General features: G+C 39.4%; 1 protein-coding gene across 14 annotated transcripts in view; it reads right to left on the bottom strand.

Annotated features, from left to right (window-relative positions):
• Positions 1-15793, bottom strand: part of ACC (acetyl-CoA carboxylase) — a 183557-nt gene that overhangs the window by 126387 nt on the left and 41377 nt on the right. For all 14 annotated transcript variants that reach the window (XM_067090785.1, XM_067090789.1, XM_067090781.1 and 11 more), the window contains exons 11-14: positions 13922-14031; positions 8907-9051; positions 7664-7891; positions 7093-7243 (exon numbers count right to left, since the gene is read on the bottom strand). In XM_067090785.1, coding sequence (XP_066946886.1) covers positions 7093-7243; positions 7664-7891; positions 8907-9051; positions 13922-14031 — 634 coding nt within the window. The remainder of the gene's footprint in view (positions 1-7092; positions 7244-7663; positions 7892-8906; positions 9052-13921; positions 14032-15793) is intronic.

Here is a 15793-nt window from a genome sequence, read left to right as displayed (position 1 = left end):
GGCACCACCTGGATCCAATATTATACAGTTTTCACCTCCCTCACATTTTATGCCTGCAAGGCAACTTAGCATTATTCCTTTCTCAGACTTTTCACATCAGGAATGCCTAAGCCATTCATTATATCATTCCATCCTTTTCTAATCCTTTCTGCTAACCCCCTTACTTCTTCCTCTTATGCAGTGAGTGAATATTTTTTTATTTTTTTATTTTTTATTTATTTATTTTTTTTTATTTATTTATTTTTATTTATTTTTATTTATTTATTTTTTTTTATTTATTTATTTTTATTTATTTATTTTTTTATTTATTTATTTTAATTCATTTATTTATTTTTATTTATTTATTCATTTATTTATTTATTTATTTATTTATTTTTTTATTTATTTATTTTATTTATTTATTTATTTTTATTTATATTTATTTATTTTATTTATTTATTTATTTTTATTTATTTATTTATTTTAATAACAATGCCTTAATAGGTAAAATTATTTTCTGGTTTAAAGATCTTTCCACTACTTTTTACCAAAGAGATGCTTATGCAGTTATTTCTTGTTCTTTTTTGGAGGTATTCATCTTCATACGATCCAGAAGCTTCTTCATCAACTCCACTTCCAGCAATTCCCCAGGTATTTTGAGATGTTACAATTTCAGATGGGGGTGAGGAAATTTGTCCAGAAAGTCTTAAGAGTACTGGATTTTCAATGGCAGGAGCCAAATTTACTGCCAAGCCTTACGCAGCTTCATTCCTCAACCTCTACCAAATAGACCTTAACCACTGACAGAAAATTTCCCTTTTCTGTGGTATCAGAAGCTGTTGGGTTGGCCTTCAAGGTCTGCCTTTTCTCAGAGCTATTATGAATTTTGTGGACTACAGGTGGGTTCTTCAGTAGAGCTAATCAAAAGAATATGCCAGCATTTTGAGGAGGTAGCTTACATGTTATCAAAGCCTCCATACTCAAATCTCTTACTTGTTCTGAAAAGAATCACCATTGTTGGTTCTTCAATAGAGCTAATCCGAGGGCTGTGCCAACATTTTGAGAAGGTAGCTTGAATGTTATCAGAGCCTCCATACTCAAATCTCTTACTTGTTCTGAAAAGGCTCACCATGGTTCCTTATGAACCTTTGAAGACTTCAGTGAAGGATCCCATACTGAAGATGGTCTTTCCTGTAGTCTTCTGCATTTTCCAGACTAATTAATTAATTCATGGTCTCTAGAAATCAACTCATTAAGTTTGTACTTTGCTGCTGACTGTTACACACAGAAACTCCAAGCAGCCATTCCACAGAATCCGTCACCATCCCTTCTCTTACCTCCCACTGCAAGAAAGAAGACCATTTCCTTTAGCCCAGTTAAAGCCTATTGCCTCTACCTCTCGAGGACTAAAAATCCACGGTAGGTACAACTAGTCTATATCTCTCCATATGCTTTTCCAGAAACCAACTTTCTAGACATACCATCTCTTACCAGTTCAGACAAATTATTCTTATGGCCTAGAGCAATGTGGTGGATGGAAAAGCTGAAAAGGTTACAGTTCTTGTCCATGAAATCAGAACTCTCTACACAGTTTGTAATTTGTATTTTTCCTAGGTATACAAACCAAAGCCTCATACATGAGTAGCCTAAGTGTGAGCTGAGCTTAAGCAGTCACTGGACTTGGTAACAAAGTCACTAACTGGTGGTTATGCTGGGGTGAGAGGGGGGGGAATACCTGACTCACAGTCACTAGTCACTTTTTCTTTGGCCACAGGGGCAAAGTGGGGTGGTTGAGGCGGGATTATGATAAAAGTTTCTGGTTTGTATACCTAAGAAAACTACAAATCACCTCAAAAACTAGTTATCCATTCTTACTGAACAGCAACCTAGCCTTTTCTGTATGAGACTTGCTCCTCAGTTGGGAGGTCATCTCTGACAATGACTGGAATTGAACCCTACCCAGAATTGTCATGCTCCTGGTTGTACATGCGAGCAGTAGATGCAGACTCCTGTAATCTACTCGTTCTGGTATTTGGGATGACAATAGTAGGGCCTAAGTGAACCTCTGATATAGAGAAAGAATTCATCCAAGTAAAAAAAGCTGTTTGGAAGTTCATGAAATATCCCTGAAATATCCCAAAAATTAAAGTTATTATGTAACTAATTATGCCTACACAACTTGTTGAGCAACTACACCAGGTCCCAACTAGAAGGTGACCAGGGACTTGTGGGCAATGTCCCTCAGGTAGAATGAGGTAAAGGTTTTATGTCTGCACCATACACCCACTCTCACTGAAAAGTTCTTCTTAAATATTAGGGACAGCCCCACACCTAACTTCATGGGTTCTGCAATGAGTAGGGAGGAGGCCATCCACCTCAGAAGAACCATACACTCATCTGGTGATCTCACGAAACCAAACACAAAGGGAGTTCTTAGAAAAATTCTTGTGCTTTCCTGTACTACCAAAAAGGTGCTAATACTGCATAAAGACAGCAGGTCCTTTACAAGTAGTATATTATAACTCACAACAGGCATAAGAGGATCTTGTCTGAGTCAGCACCAAGAAAGTCCCAGAGGGAGGGAATCAAGAAACTCAAGTCTCTCCTCAGGTGCTGACATGCTCTGAGTTTTTACAACAAACTCAGGAATGAACTGTTTCACAGGGCCAAGGACAGAAGACAAAACAGTCTTATTGGTAAGATCTTTATTGGAAGCTTGTGCCAGGCAGCTAAAAGGGTGTCCTGGTTAGGCTACGGATAATGAGATACTGTATATCCCACTATTTGGAATAGAGTTCCTCAGGAGGGCAAGACTTTAAACTCATGATCATGAATAACTCCACCAAGGACCTGAGATGAGGCTGAGTGATAGCCTTGCACAACGGAGAGTTACAAGAATTTGTCTTGATGATGGTGAAAGAAGTTTATGACCCACTGAGTGTACTCTGTACTCTAACTACAGAGACACCCCTTCTAAGATTTCAATGGTGGATGGCCCACATTCCTTGGTACACATTCGTGGAGGAATGACAGAGGTACCCAGACATCTCCTTTGGAACCCTTTTGAGAAAAGTCTCTCTCTTGCAGTATATGCTGAATAACTTCACCTGGGAAGCATAGGTGGTACCTCTGAACTTGTGGTTGACACAAATGAGTGGGCTGCCAAGGGAGAACCCATCTTGAAACCTAAACTAAGAGTCAGCAGATATGAACCACTTGGCCTGAGGCCAACAAGACACCACAGAGTCATCCTGAGACTGTGGGTAGTGAACACTCCATTCATCACTCTGCACTCAACAGCATGGTGAACCACCCATTCATAGATCTACACTACCAACAGATAAAAGAGAAGGACCATCCCTTCCTGATTGTTGACATGTCACTGTAGTTGTGTTGTCTTTAATTAACACTACCAAGTGACCTACCAATGACCCTGGAATGCTTGCAATACTAGCCACACTGCCTGCATCGTCAGAATGTTGATGAGCACATGAGGTGTGTCCTTTGCTTGCACTCCGAAAATGAACATACCTTTCAAGTGCTTACCCCAGTGCTCCTTGGATGCATCCATAACCAGGTGCATTTCTGGAGGTGGGGTGGGAGTTCAATGGAACTCCCACTAAAAATGTTTCTGCTTTCTATCCATCACACTAAATCCTCTTAAATATCTCAGCTCAGCAGTGCGAGATGAGAAGGGAGGTCCCAAAGTGCTGACCAGCACTGCTTCAGTTGCCACTGAAGCAAGTGTAGGTGGCTCTGTCTGTGGGGCACAAGCGTCTCCAAGGAACTATGAAAGACCAAGGACCACCTTCCACGCCAAGCTGGTTGTTCCTGCCAGGCCAAGAACTACATTGGTACCTCCCTGAACTTGCTATCTCAAGAGTCTGAAGGGAAGGCCCTCACTTCTGGTGAATCTATGAGCACGCCCAGGTACTGTGTCTGCTGCTTGGGTATCAGATCTGATTTTTCTTAATTTACCACAATCCCCAACTTCTGCTAAAAAGAGAGGAGGCAATTTCTGTTCTGGAGCAAGCACACAAAGAGGGAAACCTCCAAGTCCTGATCAATGGGTATCTGGAAGTATGTATCCTTTAGGTCTATCAAAAGCAAGAGAATGCCCTCTTGGTTGGACTCCAGTGCTGAGTGTGCTCTTCCATCTTGAATCGAATCTGAAGAACAACCCATTCAGCAGGGAGAGGTCAATCGCTTGTCTCCAACCATCAGTTCCTTTCTTCACCAGGAAAAGACAACTGCAGAACTTGGAAGAACGGAGCTCTTCGACTTCTGTAATTCTCCTCTCCTTCATTGCCTCCATCTCCACTGACAGCCAGAGATTTTAGCAAATCTGGATGGTATGGATGGAACAGTATTGGTGTCTAACATTGGGAAGGATGATAGTTCTCAACCAAAATCATGTACTCATCCTGTGCCATGACTGCCATACTGCCCAATGAGGAGACAGTAATCCTCTATTCATGGCAGTGGAGGATGGGGATTCCACCCTCAGTGACCCCCACCCTTCTTTCCCTTGCCTTCTTCCTAGCTGTGGCTGGGGGAGGACAAAAGGGCTGGGAAGACTCCGCTCCCTTCTTGGAGGAAGAAGATTCCCTGGATTGGGAAATAAACTTCCTCAAAACCAGACACTGAAGGCTTAGCCTCACCCAATGATTTGGCTATTGGTGACTTCACTCCCAAAATAGTTTTGAAGGACACCATGGGGTGGATCAGTGTGCTGGGACTCCATACTTCTCATCTCCACATCAGTCTCCAGAAAGAGTAATGAAGAGTCCAACACTGAACTGTTCCTTAGCAAGATATTACTCTCATGGGAAACTGGTCAGGAGAAGGACACAACTTGTCCCTCCTTCTCAGAATGGGGTTTGGCCAAAGGTTGGAACTTTGGTGTGCCACAAAAATACATGCCTTTCCTCCTAGAACCCACACGCTAGCAACCTCCTGAACGTTGCCTCGTATCCAAAGACAAGACACTTGTAGCAAAGTATGCCAAAGTGCTCAAAACCATGTCAAGCCACAAGGAAACCTGGAAAAGCCATGGCAAAAGACACTATGGTGCCAATGTCTGCTGCCATGAAGGAAGCACCGTCTTGGCAAAGTCTCTCCAGGGGAGGTCGTTTGTCAGTCTGCAGACTAATGAGCCCAACATCAAAGTAGTAGTCTGCATTATTGGGCATATACCTCCTTTGTGCTTGAGCAGCAGTGGGAGGAGCTTGCTTGATCTGCTGAACAACAGGGAACTCTGACCTGCAGACCAGAATGTTCACCTCATCCAAAACACCATGAGCAAGCTGGGACCAGGGCAACCTGCCCGATGGTCTTGCTTCAGGAGTGCACCCAAAAGAGAGAGCTTGAGTGACAAGACTGTAACCAAGTATGGAACCAAGGTGGCCTTACAGATGAACAAAATAATCTCTCAAGTGTTGATCTATCTCAGCCTGAAAGGATTCTGGAAGACTGGGGCCATCTAAAACCCATAAGATTTCCAAAGGCATGAGCTGTATCTTCTCCCACATGAAAGGAAGACACCTTCTGCTCCCTTGCATATTGCTGATCTCAAGGGATTCGGACAGAACTCCTGCCATTTGCCCAACAAGACCTGACAATCACTATCTGAACAACACTTGGATTTAGAATCTGTCATTCTAGCAATCCCCCTAACTCTCTAAAACTTGAGCTAGTAGAAGGTGCAGGGAACCCAGCTTGTAGGCCTTTGGAGCATGCAACAAACCTGGCACGACAGGGGGAAGAGCTCAAAGGGGACCTAACCCTACAGCAAGTGTGCTCGTTATGTGCATGGGCTAGAGTCGACACAAACACCGAGCAGCTCACCTCAGTGTGCTCCCAAGGAGGCAAGGGGGAAAATCTACCCTGTGGCCTTTATATGCATATATGCATGGCCCAATGACCTGGACTCACTGAACGAATGAGTTGTGTGTGCTGCCACAGGTGACCAGAGCCCACCCTCTCGCTCACAGGAGCCTATAAGCATCAACAGACACAGCAGCAGGAGCAGCAGAAGTGAAGGAGAGAGCTCCTTCTCTGTAGCCACTTTTTCTAGAAAGGCAGCAAAAGATGGGCTACCGTGGATGTTGAGCCATATCTTTCGCAGGGTATTCAAATGAAAATGTCTTCTTCTTTAGCCAGCATACTCCTTGCAGAGTGATAAACAAGTAAAAACCTTCCTCCCACAAAATGAATTGTACCTTTCAGTGTCAACCATTGCAGCAAACTCGAAGTCCCCACAAAAGATACCCAAATTCCTTGTAACAGGAATGTTCATGTTTTTTCTCTATACAGTATTCAAAAGAAAAAATTAAGTTCTGAAAGCACAGTTATAACGTAAAGGATAGCAGCTCATCCAATTATTCAATGACAGGGTAGAGAGAACTGTGAAGTGAGATGTCCATTCTTTGCAGTGGCCAAATGGATGGTAAGTGAGGAATACTTCCACGCTCACACCCAGAGCCACCATTTGACCTTGTTACCAAGTTCAACGACTACTGCAGCTCATACTGAGGAGACTACTGTATAACAGAAAATGGTTTGTATTTCCATAGGGACAACTAAGCTTCATGAAAAAGTGAAAGCTATTGATATAGCCTTACTGACAGGTGGATGTGTAGTAAGAATGTTTAAAAATGAGAAAAAGAATTTTAGTATGAGGATGTAAAAAGATTTGCAAAAATGAAAAGATGAACACACTGAAGTTCTTGTGGACTGATCAGGCAGAAAGAATGAAACAAGATGAACTTGTGAAGAGAGTTCAAGATTAAAATGCTTTGGGAGGGTGGAACAGATGACCTAAAAACTTAGTATTGATAGTCAGAGAAATGTTAGAATGGATGCTTCTCGTTATTCAGCAAAGATGCTGTATATTTAGGTGAACGACACACTATGCTACAAAGGTACTGTCTGTATAGGTGTATGAGGCAACTGTAACACTAGGTTTTTGGAAATGGTTCGCTTCCAAATTCAACAATACCTGCCAACTAATGTTTTCTAATACAATGAGCTTTCACGGAAAATTGTAACGCCAAAAAATCTAACCTTGAGCAATTACCAGCTGAAAACTAGACAATTATGTTTGTACAGTACCTCAATTTCTGCATATGGTTGCCCAGCAAATAAATGACTTCCATCTTCTTGCAGGTAATTAAGAAGCTTGCCAGGTGCTGAACTCCTTAAAACTGTAGGATCATTTTCCTTTTCAAAAACGCATGTCTGGTGGCCAATTGTCACACGATACCTGTTTACAATGATTCAGTTAGATAATGAAATTAACCAAATAATTAAATGGGGGATACACTGAAAGACTAAAACTATTTAGCTTAATAAACTTGATAAAAACTGTTCCTTTCAAATTTCCTCTTAATCAAGTCCCACAATGACAATAAAGAGCAAAGCAACTGTCACGATAATAGTAATACTGGACCTCAGTTAGGTATTTGTGGCAAAAACTCATCAAGGTCCTGCATATCCCAAAGGTGCCAAAAGAAATAATTGATTGACTGACAGAAATAAGCTGTAAATGCTCTTGAAACAAACAAAACAACCATATAAAAGATATTCAGTAATGAGAAAATTTGACTGTTTCATGTATTTACCTGACCGCTAACTGAAGTTATAGAGAAAAAAGTATTACAATAGTAGATTATGTTACACTTACTTGTCTACTTCATCTTTCAAATATGTAACAGGGCTGACACCATCAAGTGAGAGCAGTAGTCCACCATCACTCATCCGGTTGAAATCAATGACTTTATGAGAGTTATTTAGCACCAAAAAGTACTGTGTGGGACCTGACTGTGTAACTCGTACGTGGTATTTCACACCTTCAGAAATTAAATCCACTTCTACATCATTGCTAAGAGATTTGAGAGGTAGTACTTGGCCTCTGAAAAGTACGATTAAAGATGTTACCATACAGCACAGTATTTTCTTTTCAACCTCAAGACTCAATTAAGAAACTTACCAATGACAATCATGAGCTGACTGTTCATCAACTATAGTGTCACCTTAGCTTAATGGACTGTTCAGGTACCCTGGGCCCAACTCATGTACCTTATGGTGTAGTGCAATTCCACATAAAATTGCCTATCCTAATCAGTATTTTGTAATTCATTCAATTTAAAATATTAATTTATTAATCTTTCAAATTCAGAGATGTATTTGTAAAATGAACTGCTTTTAAAAATAATTGTACACAACCTACCTACTCATGGTTACAAGACATCTAAAATACTGTACATAGAAAACCCATTTAATATAAAAAAATTTCTTCTTAAACATAAGTAACTCAAAATTCTCAATCAAGAGAGAGACAGAGAGAGAGAGAGGGGGGGGGGTAAGTATGCCCTCAGTTAGTGCATTTTGTTTACTAACGCGATGCACAAAGAGGAAAGCACTGGGTGCATGTGTATGTTTGTCCACCATCCACCCTTACAGGCACAGCCAGAAAAGCATTGCTCAACCTGAGTAAGTTCACTTCTTTGCTTACTGTCTATCCTCTACGTACAAACAGGATAGCATCTGTTGTGTGCGTGCATTCATTCAATCATTCACTGTCCTGTACCTCTGGATTACTTAGTGGGTTATCCACTAAGGACAAGAGATTATCTACTTAGGTACACTTGGTCCGCCATCTGATAACTCTATCGAACTAACTGGATTTTTCCGGTGACAAGTACAAAATATTTTAAATATTTCTACCAGACTTGTCCAAGTCTGGTAAGTAACAAAATCCACTAAGTTGAGGTACCACTAATACTAAATACACAAAACTAACAATTCACAATTTTTCTAATTCAACAGAATTGATACATTTTTCTTATTCAACATATAAGTAAGTCCACTTAATTTACATTACATTATATTGAAAATTCAATAAGAAAAATAGCTGCTATACATACTTTTCAAGAGAGGTCTGAAAGTTGTTGAAAGCTTCTTGGATTGTGTTATCAGCAATGAGCACAGATGCACAAATTACTCCCATCATGGTGTCTGGCTTTTTACCTTTTACTTGTGCTGCAATGAGCTGATCAAGCCAACCAGTGTCTAAAATAAAATAATCAAAACCACTGGGGTTAATCTCTAACCTGTAACTATGATTCATTTTTGCACTATTTAAGTTTAATGAATAATATACTTTACTACACTAATTTGAAAAATTAATATTTTACAACAAATCTTCTTCTTACAAACCTATTAATAATATAGAGCCTTCATTAGTGGTCTGAATGGTCTGAAAGTCACTAAACACATACCTCATTGTCAAGTAAAAGAGCAAACAGCAACTGTTCATGCATACCTACATCTGACCCATCAGTAGGTAATTACTATCCATCTCACTGTTTACAGAGAAAACAGGGGGGCGGGAGGTGGTCAAATCATAAATGGTTAATATGTCTGTATGAAAACATGTTTTACATTATAAAAATATAAACTTAAGATTTATTTTTTAAATACTTACCTCTCCATTATATAGCTTTTACTACCGCTGGTGTGGAAGTAAGAGCTATATAATGGAGAGGTTCATTTCAAAAACTCATCGTTTGTTTCATCACAGACTCATCAGTCATACAGAACCACTATCGCTATTTAAATGGGAAGTCAAGCTGATCCTATTCCCAGACTTTTATAAGGGTCCAATAATCCAGTGAAGTACTTTGGGACTTGTAAGTGAGGAACCAAGGCCCAAATATATTCTCATGGGGTACTGTCAGTAGTGGAACACCTTGAGAATTAAGCAATAAGGGATTTTGACAAAGGAAAAATCTATTTCTGGGTGAAGACCTGTGTCGCCCAGTGAAATGTCCCATATAGCACACATTTCTAGGTATAAATATTTGCTAGATATACCAGAGAAAAAAGCCATATAGCTAATAGGATGCCAGAGTTACTACCTCTGGAGCGATCATCCTTACAGGATGTCGGTATGTCATCTAGGAGCGAGTGGAAGCCACTACCACAGATGCTTAACCCAAATAGATCTCTCCTCTTCCAAAACCCCTCTACCTAAGGGGTGCCGTTACAGCGTCCTTCTCCGCTTCGCTACTACTACTACCCAGAACCTTCATCCCAAAATAGCACCCAAGCTTTGGCCAGCCTAGGTGGGAAAAAAAGGGGAAGAAATCACTGGGCGACACAGGTCTTCACCCAGAAATAGATTTTTCCTTTGTCAAAATCCCTTTTCTGGGATCGACCTGTGTCGCCCAGTGAAATAGTAGCAGAGAATTGGCCATAAAAGCTTGTAAACATAAAAAGTTAAATGTCAAAATCTAAAATTTTTCTGGGTAGAAGTAGTAGTAGCGAGCGGAGAAGGACCGCTGTAATGGCACCCCTTAGGTAGAGGGGTTTTGGGAGAGGAGAGATCTATTTGGGTTAAGCATCTGTGGTAGTGGCTTCCACTCGCTCCTAGATGACATACCGACATCCTATAAGGATGATCGCTCCAGAGGTAGTAACTCTGGCATCCTATTAGCTATATGGCTTTTTTCTCTGCTATATCTAGCAAATATTTATACCTAGAAATGTGTGCTATATGGGACATTTCACTGGGCGACACAGGTCGATCCCAGAAAAGTTTGTATCTGGTGAGAAGTCAAATGACAACAGAAAAAATAACAAGTCAAGAGGCGAAGGGCACACCCACAAAAGACCAAAAGAACACCTCCACTACTAATGGCTCTGATCCTATCTCCAGAACTGGTGTTCAAGGGAAAATTTACCTCCTGTATTCTCCTCCTAGGGCAAAAGGGCAACCCCACAAGACTGTCTCTTGAAGATGGATAAAGAGTGAATTACAGTGATGGTTACTAAGAAAAAGAAAAAATTAAACTGCATTTTCTGCTGCTTTTAAAGCTTTTTCCACAATAACTAACAGTTATGGTGGACTATATCCCAATTTGTAAAATCTGAGGTGATTCTTTCAGCTGTGCTTACAACACTAAAGACACATAAACAATGAAATGGATAGTTGTTACCTGCCAATAGGTTAGAGGCATTCATTTGTGAAAGGTCACTGTCATCTCTTCTATCAACTAGACACAAGAATGTCTGAAGACATTAAGACTGAATAACAGCTCTTTATGATGATGGGTTTGTGATGAAATACCTGAAAAATTATCTTGATGCATTTACAATACAATGCTTAACTTTGTAATGTATTTCAGACATTAAAGTTGTTACTGCAACTAGATATCTACGCTGTAAGAGCTTTCATATATACCAAATAAAAGTAAAAATATAATATGAACCACATTATACATTTCCATCCTGGAAGAAGAAACAAGATGATACCAATGAACAAAGTAAACTAATCATCATCACTTTTTACTGAGAGAGAGAGAGAGAGAGAGAGAGAGAGAGAGAGAGAGAGAGAGAGAGAGAGAGAGAGAGAGAGAGAGAGAGAGAGAGAGAGAGAGAGAGAGAGAGAGAGAGAGAGAGAGAGAGAGAGAGAGAGAGAGAGAGTTAAGTCTACGTTAGTTTAACAGCTCACCTAGGGCTGGCCCGAAGGATTAGATTTATTTTACAAGGCTAAGAACCAACTGGTTACCTAGCAACAGGACCTACAGCTTATTGTGGAATCAGAACCACATTATAACGAGAAATTAATTTCCATCAACAGAAATAAATTCCTCTAATTCTTCTTTGGGCGGTCGGAGAATCAAATGCGGGACCAGCAGAGTGCTGGTTTAGAATGATAACCACTGGTCCAATGAGAGAGAGAGAGAGAGAGAGAGAGAGAGAGAGAGAGAGAGAGAGAGAGAGAGAGAGAGAGAGAGAGAGAGAGAGAGAGAGAGAGAGGGGGACATATTTGAAATCTGACCTCACCTGTCCAGAGCATACAAACAACATAATAATGTTTCATATACCCAACCAAATCTACTGGCTAAAAAAATTCTTGGTACTAACCCACTTTTGGTCTCTACAACAGACTGCATAATGAATGAACTGAGCCATGAGACAAGTTTATTGCACTTCTTAAGTTAGACCTAAAATCAATGGTTGAACCTGATGGCTGCCTCCATTCTCAAGACTAAAACCTGCTTACCTTGTGTATTGAACATCTACAGTTTCAACAGATAAGTTTTCATACTGGAGGAACAAAGACCAAGATATGACAAAATGAATTATTAAAGGCCAAATAGTTATAGACACCGTACTAAAAGGTTGCTATAAAACAGCATTATAACAGAGCAAATGTAAATTCAGAATCATCCATGATATGCACTTATCTCATAGACCTGACCTTCTATTGTTCATAAAAGAAAAACATTAATAAATTCTAGACAACCATACATAAATAAGCCAGGATACCCCCTTATATTCACAAATATAATCTAACTCAGTCTCTGCAAATAACAAAACTACATAATACAAACATTACAATTTCCCATAATTTTCCTTTGAAAATCAGTGATACTTTCTCATAATGGCTCTAATACAGTTAATTTAGGGGTGCATACAATCTGGGATTTATCAGTCCCTTTTACCATTTTTGAGAAGGGGGACACATGCTCTAATAGCGATAAATGTACCTGTCACCCTACATTTATTATAGACCTCCTCCTTTCTGTCTGTCTTTTTAAATTGGCTCAACCTACCAAAGCCCTTAACATGAAACTATCTGGGCAAAGTCATCCTCAAGATGGTCAAGGTCATGTGACAAAGCTGACCAAAGAATGACAATTAAATTCCTAACCTTGTTTCCCAGTAGCAAGAAAATGAAAGGACTGATAGAAAACTGTATTGTCCACGGTTGCTTCCCTTCCACAAAATAATGAAATGGGTGATGAGGAATAGTATCACTAACAAAATTCCTACAGAGGAGTTGTTCCTAACTAGTGAGCTGTAGCACCCAAAGATGTTGTGTGATGAACTGTGGGTGCCACAACATTTTAAGAAAAATAAATAATTAAAACAATATTGACAAATTTGTTGTATCACTGATTCTCTTTCTCATCCTTGATGTCAGCAGTATCAATACTTTGGTACTTAAATCTTTTGGCTTTTTGTGCATTTAAACATAGCCCATTAGGCTATGTTTGCTTTTCTCTCCCTTATTTTCCCCACACGCCTCACCATTTCAGTTTTCTTTGCCAAAGAAGTCAAAAGCAGGTTTGAAATTTGTTGTGCTCGTGATTCTTCCTTTCTCACAAACCACCCATTTACCCTATGAGGGTTATATATTGTTCAGATGCTCAGTTTAATATATCAATTTCCATTTCTTTCAACCTCTGCAAGAAAGTTTGCAAATGATTTGATTCACTGCAAATCTTGTTCATTGTGAAATATAAGGGAGGGAGTTACAAATGGGCAGGCTATGGTTATGTAAACTGATGCCAATCCCTACTTTATTTTTGGCAGTTGTATAAATATGCTCATTACTCACATATTTAGTATGCAACTGCTCTAACTAATGTTACAATTACATTTTTATTGTCATTCATTTTACACTAAATAAAACAACATCAGAGTAAAGACGAGTACTTTCTATTTTCAATTTAAACAGGGGCAGTTTTGTCACAGTGGCATTTAATTTAATCCAGAATACTGACAAACTTAGTTTCCTAACAAGATGCCAATGACTTCTGAAAGGTCTGGCAGGGGTTCTTCAAGCCAGAAAAGGTTGGGAACCACTGATATAGCATAACCGAGTCTGTTATGTCTCCCTGCAATCTGATCATGTACAAGTCTGAGGTGCTTTCTGACAAGCCTCTGTACCTAACCACTCAAAATAGTGCACTCTCTTGATGAATGTAAAAGCCAGTCCAAAAAAATGATAAAGCTTAAACAAAAGTTATGGTATTCTGATATCCTAGCAAATACCTCAGAACCCTTAACCTACACAGTTTTAAGATTTCTACTGGGTTTCCTTGAAACTTTCTGCTCCTCACATAAAAAAATTGTATATCCAACATACCTATGGTATTTTCTTGGAATTTATCCGTTTCCAAAAGGGTAATTAAATACTCCACTGTTGTTCTGAAGTCTCCTCGAATAGACAGTTCTTTCAGAGCTATCACAAGATTCCTGCAATGCAATAATAAAATTGTCACTTTTATAAAATAAAACACACCAAAATCTTTCTTACATACCCATCAATCATAATAATTAACCATTATTTAGGTGATAAAAGAGAAAATGATCCCCAGCTACAGCAAGATTTCAGTAAGTTTAGGATCACTAAAGGGCAGAAAAAGGTCAGGAACCTAATGTCCTAAAGCAAACTGAAATCAAAGCACAGTCATTTGTACTATAAATGTTTCAACACATAAATGAAAAAGAAAATAACAATTCAAGTAAGATGTAGCTAGTTGTGGCCCAAGAAGTCCATGATGAAAATCCTTTCTCTCAGTACTCACTCAATGATCTCCACACAAAGTCAGCAGGTTTTTGCACCGTTGTGAAATTTGAAAAGGTGATGGGTGGTCTTTTGGGGTAACCCTAAGATAAAGACAGCAGGTCAGCAATCCAATCATAATGAGCCCATACAGAGCAATTACAATAATCTTGATCTTAAAGGAAGACTTCACCTTCCACAGTACATGACAAAGCAGACCAAAAAGAGGTAAAGTATAAATAACCTCTAACTCCCAAGCTGCTGGATTTAGTTGGGCCAAACAATACATAGGAAATTTCTGACTTAGGGTTGAAGCAAACATATCTGTTAGACTTTTGATTTTGTGCCTTCCCAGTTCTTTAGACAAGCGATGTAACATGGCGTTGCCTTGTATCCATCTCACAAATAAATGTAAAGCTTAAAGAGCAGAAAAGGCCACCTTTAGCTTTAAAAGTTTGTGTTCCTTGTTGGAATTTAACACACAATGTACTGTACAATGCATGACATAGTATCTGTTTCTGTATCTTGTTGGTCTAACAAATCAATCAACTTGTTCCTCCAGACCTTGTCACATGTCATTAGTATATGGTAGATAATAAACACCAAAGATCCAAGAACACTACCTTACGGGAAACCTGAAATGACATTACAAAAGCTAAGTTCCTCGTTGGGCGAGTCGGTAGAGTTGTCAGCTAGTACTCGATAGGCACGAGTTCGTGTCCCCGGCCAGCTAATGAAGAATTAGAGGAATTTATTTCTGGTGACCGAAATTCATTTCTTACTATAATGTGGTTTGGATTCCACAATAAGCTGTAGGTCCCGCTGCTAGGTAACCAATTGCTTCTTAGCCATGTAAAATAAGTCTACCCCTTCGGGCCAGCCCTGGGAGACCTGTTAATCAGCTCAGTGGTCTGGTAAAACTAAGGTATACTTAACTTTTTCATTACAAAAGCTACTATATTGGCCATCAACACAGGCCCTTTGGGTTCCACCTATTACAAATTCATTCAAAATATTAATAAAATATCTGCCAATTCCCTATAATCTTAGCTTGTAAATAAGTACCTTATGATTCATATGGTCAAAGGCTCCACTAAAATCTAAACAAACCATGTGTGCTGCTGGACCCTCATCACGACACTCTGGAAGAATGTAGATATTGACAAGAGTGTATCAAAAGTACCAAGGCATTTATGAAACCCAAACTGTAATGCTGGTAACAGGTTATTACCTTCAACAAACCTATAAAGATGTTTAGAGAGCAGCTTCTCAAAAACCTAGATAAAACATGGGTAGCTGAGACCTGCCAATATTCTGAGGGGAATGAGAATGGACATAGTTCATTAGATAATGCAACAAAGTTTCCCTTCCTCCAAACAAAAGGAAAACCTTGTTAGTTAGTTATAAATGATTTGTTTAACCAGACCTCTGAACTCTTTTAGGGTTCTTCTC

This window comes from Macrobrachium rosenbergii, chromosome 47 (genome assembly GCF_040412425.1).
Source record: "Macrobrachium rosenbergii isolate ZJJX-2024 chromosome 47, ASM4041242v1, whole genome shotgun sequence".
Classification (NCBI taxonomy): domain Eukaryota; kingdom Metazoa; phylum Arthropoda; class Malacostraca; order Decapoda; family Palaemonidae; genus Macrobrachium; species Macrobrachium rosenbergii.
Note: the sequence above shows the minus strand (reverse complement) of the source record. Positions and strands in the feature narration are given on the sequence as shown.